This window comes from Cucurbita moschata, unplaced genomic scaffold (genome assembly GCF_002738365.1).
Source record: "Cucurbita moschata cultivar Rifu unplaced genomic scaffold, Cmos_1.0 Cmo_Scf00040, whole genome shotgun sequence".
NCBI classification, from domain to species: domain Eukaryota; kingdom Viridiplantae; phylum Streptophyta; class Magnoliopsida; order Cucurbitales; family Cucurbitaceae; genus Cucurbita; species Cucurbita moschata.
In genome coordinates, this window is record NW_019268556.1 from 1,098,401 (window position 1) to 1,106,491 (window position 8,091).

The 8,091-nt window shown below is 37.7% G+C and overlaps 1 protein-coding gene across 1 annotated transcript in view; it reads left to right on the forward strand.

The window, feature by feature from the left end:
- Positions 1 to 7,339, forward strand: part of LOC111432702 (SCY1-like protein 2) — a 16,104-nt gene extending 8,765 nt beyond the window's left edge. Inside the window, exons 9-14 of the mRNA XM_023069633.1 lie at positions 114 to 227; positions 1,905 to 2,033; positions 4,833 to 4,895; positions 5,477 to 5,638; positions 5,743 to 5,861; positions 5,990 to 7,339. Of these exons, the coding sequence (XP_022925401.1) occupies positions 114 to 227; positions 1,905 to 2,033; positions 4,833 to 4,895; positions 5,477 to 5,638; positions 5,743 to 5,861; positions 5,990 to 6,935 (1,533 nt within the window). The 3' untranslated portion in view covers positions 6,936 to 7,339. The remainder of the gene's footprint in view (positions 1 to 113; positions 228 to 1,904; positions 2,034 to 4,832; positions 4,896 to 5,476; positions 5,639 to 5,742; positions 5,862 to 5,989) is intronic.
- The last annotated feature ends 752 nt before the right edge of the window (positions 7,340 to 8,091 follow it).

Consider the following 8,091-nt stretch of genomic DNA (forward strand, 5'->3'; position numbering starts at 1 on the left):
TTTTTTTTTTTTTTTTTTTTTTTTTTTTAATCTTTGATGTCTTCCGCTATTCATCTATTAGTTTTGTGGGATTCTATTATTGGAAAATAAGATTAATTTCTTGAAGCTTGCAGGATAAACATGATTTTGAGCTATCAACTTTGCCATCTCTTGTTCCTGTTCTGAGTACTGCTGCAGGTGACACATTGTTGCTGCTTGTGAAGCGTGCTGATCTTATAATTAACAAGGTAAATTCAAGTAATTGTGCTTTTTGTGTGGTGATGCTTGTTGGGTGATTTACGGGCTTTAATGTAACTAATTACATATAGTTCTCTAGTTCCTCATCTTTTCATAAAACGGTGATGTCAAGGGGAAAGAGGAAAAATTGTTGTGTAGATTGGAACATAATGGCCATTATTGCAGATCCAGTGGATAAGTTCTTCAACAAGACCAAAAAGGAAGGTTCCTTGTGAGTACAGAATCTATTCAACAGTAGGGGCCATTTTTGGAGATTTCAAATTTTCTAATGGTGGAGCAAGGGATGGGCTGGGTTGGAGTACAATCCTAATTTAAATAATTAGCAGCCATAAAATGGAGATTTATTCTAGATCCTTTCTGGTCATAAATTATAGAAAAAGCCTAAATCATTTGGTTGAACACGGTGAAGGGTAAACCGTTTGGGGTAGAGGAGAAATTAAAGTCTTCAATGACTAGGGTGGAAGTTAGGAGGAGATCTCAAAATAGTTAGATTCAGTGGTTCACTCTTAAGAAGCCGGCTCTCAATTGTTCACAATGGAGTCTCTTTTTCTCTCATTGTTTTTTTTTCTTTCTTTTGTTTTAATTATTCATGATTGTAACTATTATGATCTATTGAAGGCTTAGACTAGTGTCCTCAGTGAGTGAGAAGACTGAGTTGGATTCCCCTTTCTCTTTGGAAGAAATTAGAAAGGTGGTTTTTGAGTGATAGAAACAAGTCCATGGTCCTAATGGCTTTTCTTTAGCCTTCAAGGATAATTGGGAGGGTTTTCAGAGAGTTCTTCGACAGGGATATCTTGGATAATTCTCTGAATGAAACTTTTGTTCATCTTATCCTCAAAAAGTGAAGGGCGAACAAGGTTGAGGATTTCAGGCCCATCAGCCTAGTTACAAGTGTGTTTAGATTATAGCTAAGATTTTCAGGGTGAAAAAGGTTCTCATGTTGTCGATCTTTTAGACTTCGGGTGCTTTTATAGTGGGGAGGCAAATTCTTGACAAGGCTTTCACTGCAAATGAGACTATTGAGGATTATAAAGGTCGAAAACAAGAGGTTATCTTTAAGATTGATTTCAAGAAGGCTTATGACCACGTGGATTGAAACTTCCTTGACATAGTCCTTGAGATGAAAGGATTTTGGTACATTGGAGATCCTAGATTTGGAGCTGTGTTAGAACTGTTAAATTCTCGATTCTCATTAATGGACAACCGAGGAGTAAGATTAAAGTGCTAAGAGGCCTTTGGCATGTTAATCCTGTCTTGTTTACTCTTTTTCATTGTTGTTGGTGTTCTCAGTAGGATTGTTTTCAAAGGTGTTGAAGGTAATAGTATCGAAGGTTTCTTTTGGTGCTTGTCACTAAATTTGGTTGTGTACGGATATTGTTGCCTCAGACAACGAAACTGAAAGGAAAAGCATAAGAGAAATTGATGTTGGTGGTAGTGGGACCATGCATGAACTATTACTAATACTAGGTCCCAGTGTTTAAGAAATCTTGGCATGTTATCTCAACTTAGAATGATTCTATACCATTAATCATGAAAATGTTTGTATGAATTTGTTTCATTGTGAACACTTGAACATTTATTACCCCTGGCTGGTTTTTCAACCTGCAGTGTATATATTCCTTTTTTCCTCTATTTTTCACTCCTTGTCTTGCCATTCCTTTTTCCAGACCAGTCAAGCACAATTAATGACAAATGTCTTGCCATTGATTGTTCGGGCTTATGATGATAATGATGCTCGCATACAAGAGGAGGTTCTGAGGAAATCAGTTTCCCTTGCTAAGCAACTTGATACACAGGTGAGAGCTCCATATCTTGTGTTTATGATCTCTTTCTAGATTATCCCCGCAAACCCCCTTCCTTTTCATGAAGGTGGGATTGCTAGCCTACTAAGGCATCACAGAAGTGATACTAGATGCAAATACTTCGAAACCTTTTTTTTTTTTTTTTTTTTTTTTTTTGAGTGTGTGATTTGAAACCTTTTCTAATAAAGAAATGGTAGTTTTATGTTGTCTCAACAAGTTTTGCCTACTCTCTGGTTTTCAAACTCTGAAATGAGCTCTAGAATCTAGAATTCTATTTCTTTGTTCTCTTAGTAAAATGTAATTTGGCTATTTTGTTGCATTTTTTTTTTCATTTGTGTAGTAGTGATATTATTTTATGAATTGGTTTGGGGGATGGAGGAGTTTATTTGTAATTTCGCTGGCAGAGGGTAAGAAGTGTGTAAAGAATTATCTTTGATGGCTATGATGGGAACTGGAAATTGAAATGAAAATTAACATAAAATATTGAAGGAAAATTGTAAGTTTTCCAAGCATTCTGAAAGGCTTGGAATCTCCCACAAACTATCTTTAGAAAATGCTTGCCCCCTAAACTCCGAGTTTCCTTTATTTATTAACCGTCAACCCAAAATAACATTCCAAACCTCCTCACAACCTCTTCGAAAATTCTAGTATTGGTTTCCAATTAAATACTCTACAAACAACAAAGAAGGTTGCTTGTCATAGGACTTTGTCCATTTCCCTTAAAGGGAGATTTAGAAGCACCTCCTCCAACAACGAATTACCATCCCTACTCAGTTCTCCACACACACTAAATGATCTCCAGCAACTCCAAAAGAATTGAGCAAATTGTCAATCGCACAACAAATGATCGAGGTCCTCCTCATGACTCCTACAAATAGTGCACCATTGCAACAACAACAAAAAAAAAAAAGAAAAAAAAAAGAAAAAGAAAAAAAAAAGAAAGGATGCCTTTGGAAACAATCCAAGATGTTCTACCCCTATACTAAACCTATTATGCAAAAACCTCGGACTTTTTTCGGAATTTTATAGCCGGCCAAAGAGAGGATAAAACAAAGGCCCTGGGTGGGGAGAAAGGCCATACATAACATGGAAGAAGGAATATCGTGAGAACCCTCGTAGAAGGATTAGAGTACCAAATATGAACATCCTTTCTCATGGGAAAACTAACATCTATTACCCCTCTCAGATAGAGGTCATCAAAAGTCTAACGAAAGCAAAAACCTTTTGGAGGAAGGCAGCACTGAGTCCACCGAATGCAACATTTTGTTTCAAATCTGGTATAAACGTGGAAACAGAATACACAACGGTTTATCCCCCCAGCAATCCTCGAAAAAATAAATCTTTTTCCTTAAGAGAACAATGCATAAACAGAGAAAAAGAGGGAAATCTCGAAAAAATAACCCAGGCATTTTTGCTAAGACCCCTTGAACCATCAGCCTTGCACCATCAAAAGGATATGGGTCATATCTGCTCGCAATTACTCTATATGTCTCAATGAGTTAGGCTTTAGGAAGAAGTGCCACAACGACTTAGCTTGGTAAACTGTGTTACGTAACCTCAAGCTCCCAATGCCTAACTGTCCTAGATGCATCGAGTTCATGGCCACATTTCACTTGATCAGGTGGGACCTTCCTCCCTCGTCAATCCCTTTCAATAGGAACTCCTCTCTACTCTCTCCATGGACACTTACCTACACCAGAATCCTAAAGATTGACAAGAGGTTTTTGCTAAGACCCCTAGAACCATCACCCTTGCACCACCAAAAGGATGTGGGCCATACTTGCTCGCAAGTACTCTATGTCCCAACGTGTTAGGCTTTAGGAAGAAGTGCCACAATGACTTAGTTGGGAAAACTGTGTTACGTAACCTCAAGCTCCCAATGCCTAACCCTCCTAGATACATTGAGTTCATGACCACCTTTCACTTGATCAGGTGGGGCCCTCCTCCCTCGTCAATCCCTTTCAATAGAAACTCTGCTTTAACTCTCTCAATGGACACTTATCTAGACAAGAATCCTAAAGATTGGCAAGAAATAGTAAGGGATCCCTTTCAACACAGATTGGATTACCACAAGTTTTCCCCTTTAGAGAAGTACCTTCCTTTAAAGGCAAACAATCTCTTCCGAGTTTTATGCATGCTAGGGTTCCAAAATGTTAAGCTCCTTGGATTCCCACCCAAGGGGAGCCCTAAGTACAAGGGAGGGAACTGGCACACGTTACAACCCACCATAGAAGCCCCCGAGCTTAACTTGGAAGGATAACAATTTATACCCAACACGGAACTCTTACCTCTATTAATCTCAAGCCTGAAAATCTCTTCAAAAAAAGGACAAAAACCTATTAAGATTAACGAAGGAGCTTTCCTACCTTAAAAGAAAGAATAGAGTGCCATTTGCAAACTGTAGGTGGGCTAGATGAACTAACTCCTTAACCACTTTCGATCATACCCTTCTCTGATCCTGAGGGAACAAGTCTACGGGGAACATCCACCACTAAAATAAAGAGTAAGGGTGACAGCAGGTCTTCTTGCCTCAACCCACCCCGTGGTCCAAACACAGGACTGCACACCTTGAGCAGTTTTCCCTGTCATTGAATCTGTAGACATTGATACAGATTTTATTGGCTAAAAATGAAATCCACGTGCAATGAAATTCTTTATTTTTATTTCCTATGCTAACATTATATTTCCTGCGTCAATATAGTTGTGGCAAGATGTAATTTGAACTATCAAATATTATTTCTTTTGACCTTTTATATGACACTCACATTTACTTAAATTGTTGTATTCTTACAGTTAGTGAAACAAACAATTTTGCCTCGTGTCCATGGTTTAGCTCTAAAGACAACAGTTGCTGCGGTATGTATGTTTTTGCAGTTTTTTGTGGTTTTTCATTCTTTCAAGTTTTTTAGTATTTGTTTATTTTGGTTGGCTGTCATCTTTTTTGTGATTTTTCCCCTTCTAATGAAAGTTCTATTTCCTAGTTAAAAAAAAAAAAAGTTACAATAGATTTATACATGGTCACTTTGTAAATGCATTCATCTGTTAGCCTTTGTATCCTTGAGATTGTGAACATGAAAAAATTGTAATAACGTGGTTGACATGAATTACTTACCTGGACCATGCTTCGTTCTGATTGCTTTGCATAATTGAAGATGTAACGAGTGTCTTGGTGATTTTGGAATGGTAAATTAACATTTTTCCACCCTCTATTGACTAACGAGATCTACATGCATGCACACATTCTAGTTTTTCTCATAAATGTGTGTATATGTATGTATATATATATATAATTTAATTCTATTTGGTCTAGCTATTGGTTTTCAGTGTGCCAGTGTGTTATCCCCTACAATGATTGCCACTTTTCGGCTGAATGTTATGACCTGTTTTACACAAGTTAAAATGTGAACGATACTTTGGAATTTTCCTCCCATGTACAGGTTAGAGTTAATGCGTTGCTGTGCCTTGGAGAATTGGTTCAGACGCTTGATAAACATGCAGTTCTAGAAATCTTGCAAACAATTCAACGTTGTACAGCTGTAGACAAATCTGCTCCCACTCTCATGTGTACCCTTGGGGTTGCAAACTCAATCCTTAAGCAGGTACTTTCCATATCTACTTCAACCTGTTGTTTGGAAGGATACTGTTGCAGATGATTTTTGTAAATGACTTGAACTAATGTACCTTCTGTCAAAATTGTTTTCAGTATGGAATTGAATTTGTTGCGGAGCATGTTCTTCCTTTACTCATGCCTCTTCTTACAGCCCAACAATTAAATGTTCAGCAGTTTGCTAAATATATGCTTTTTGTCAAGGACGTTCTCAGGTAATATTGTTTACCACTGCAACCAACATCTGTATGCAGTATTTAGGTCCTGCACATGCATTTGACTTCATGATTTAGAAGAGTCTTTGCAGTATCTATCTAATTCTAACGATATTTTCCCATCACAGGAAAATAGAAGAGAAAAGAGGAGTCAATGTTTCTGATTCTGGAGTACCAGAGATGAAATCCTCTTTGGTTTCTAATGGTCCACAACCCCAGTCATCAATCAGAGCTAGTGATACTGTCGTTCCAACGGTAAAAGGTCGATCTGCTTGGGATGAAGATTGGGGACCTATGTCTAAGGGACATACAACCCCACAAAATTCTACTAGCATTATCTCGTCTGCGCCTGCTGTTCTTGGTGGTCAATCCGTAGCAGGAAATTCTATACAAACAAATTCTGTTGTGACAACATCTCTGTCTAGTAATCAAACTGTCGCATCTTGCCTTCCAGTTGATGTTGAGTGGCCGCCTCGAAATTCTACTGGCGGTGCACCCAGAGTATCTAATTCTGGGATGCAAGCAACTACAGGAGAATCATCTACTTCAAGCTTGGATAATGTGGACCCTTTTGCTGACTGGCCTCCACGTCCTAGTGGCTCATTAGGAAATGCGTCTCAAGCTTCCAACAATGGGGTGGTTGGACCATCCATGAACAAATATGGAACTGTGGGTACATCGAACAGTTTGAACTTTCAAACAAACGGCAATGCCAGTTGGACCCTCAACAACAAAAATATTAGTGAACCAATGAGACAAAATCATGGCAATTCAACTTTCAATTCAAGCAGCCTGGGAACTGGGGGCTTCAATTCCCAAAGTTCTATTGGATTCCAGAAGCAAAACCAGGGAATATCATCCCAACATGCATATGATGCGGACAAAAAATTAACTGATCTTGGATCCATATTTGCGCCTAGTAAGAGTGGGAATAATATTGCACCTAGACTTGCCCCGCCCCCCTCAAATGCTGTTGGTAGAGGAAGAGGAAGAGGGAGGGGGGTTTCATCAACATCTCGTTCTACTCAAAATAAATCATCATCTGGACAACCTCCCCTAATGGATTTGCTGTAATGTGTGAGTTCTACTTGTTACAAAAATATTTGGAAGATGCAGATTATCTTTTGTAGATTTGTCGTCTCGTGGCTCCCAGAGATGGATTCGACGAAATGCATATCAGGTACGAAAATATATCTTTTTGACCCTTGCATGTAAAGTGTAAGTTGGGGATGTGAGTTATGTTAAAATGGATATTGTGTTATTTCTTTAGGTGATGTTTGATAAATGCAATTTTTCTGTTTATAGTAAAAAATTGAGGTAGTCTACATTGGAATTTTTTTATGCCTCTGAAAGTGTATTTTTCATATATAGTCCCACTCCCAGTTTGTGACTAGATTTCGAAAAGACAATAAAGGAAGTTGAAGTCTCGTATTTGTATGATTCGTGTCTACACAATACTTCCAAAAGGATTTATTTGCTTAAATTCTGTCTCATATGTATATTATATAGACTTTTCTGCTGTTCATTTTTAGCCTTAGAGTATGCAGTTTATGAAAATGCAGCTTTCAGTCTGTCATTACCTTAATACCTACATTTAAGTTGTTGATGCCGAACAGTTGATGTGATTGATTTTTTATGATGTGGTATGTTGATTGACTTTTAAATAATCTTTGTGTTGATTTGATTCAACCCAGTGTATCTAAGAAGTAACCAACATTTGGACGTACACCGTCTTTATAGAAACTTTAATTTTCGTACTTATCCTAAGTTGTTGATGGCGAACAAATGATGTGATTGATTTTTTATGATGTGGTATCTTGATTGGCTTTTAAATAATCTTTGTGTTGATTTGATTCAACTCAGTATATCTAAGAAGTAACCAACATTTGGACGTGCGTTGGGCATTGAGTTTTGATGTATTAGGGGTATCTGTCTTTATAGAAGCTTTAATTTTCGTGCTTATCCTAATTGTCGGTTTAGTTTATGCATGGCGAAAAGGAGTGGAAGTTTATCATATGCCATTACTTTAAACCCATAAACCGACTTAATCCAACTATCAATTGGTGTGTTAGAACTATCAATTGAAGTTTTTTAGTATCTATTGTTGTTGAGGTGGTGATGAGTTTCAATGTTGAAGGGAAGCCATATTGTTTGACTGTTGTGTTATTATGGCATTTGTAGAAGGATTCTGGTAAAGAACAACCTCGTATACATCATAATAGGACTCAAT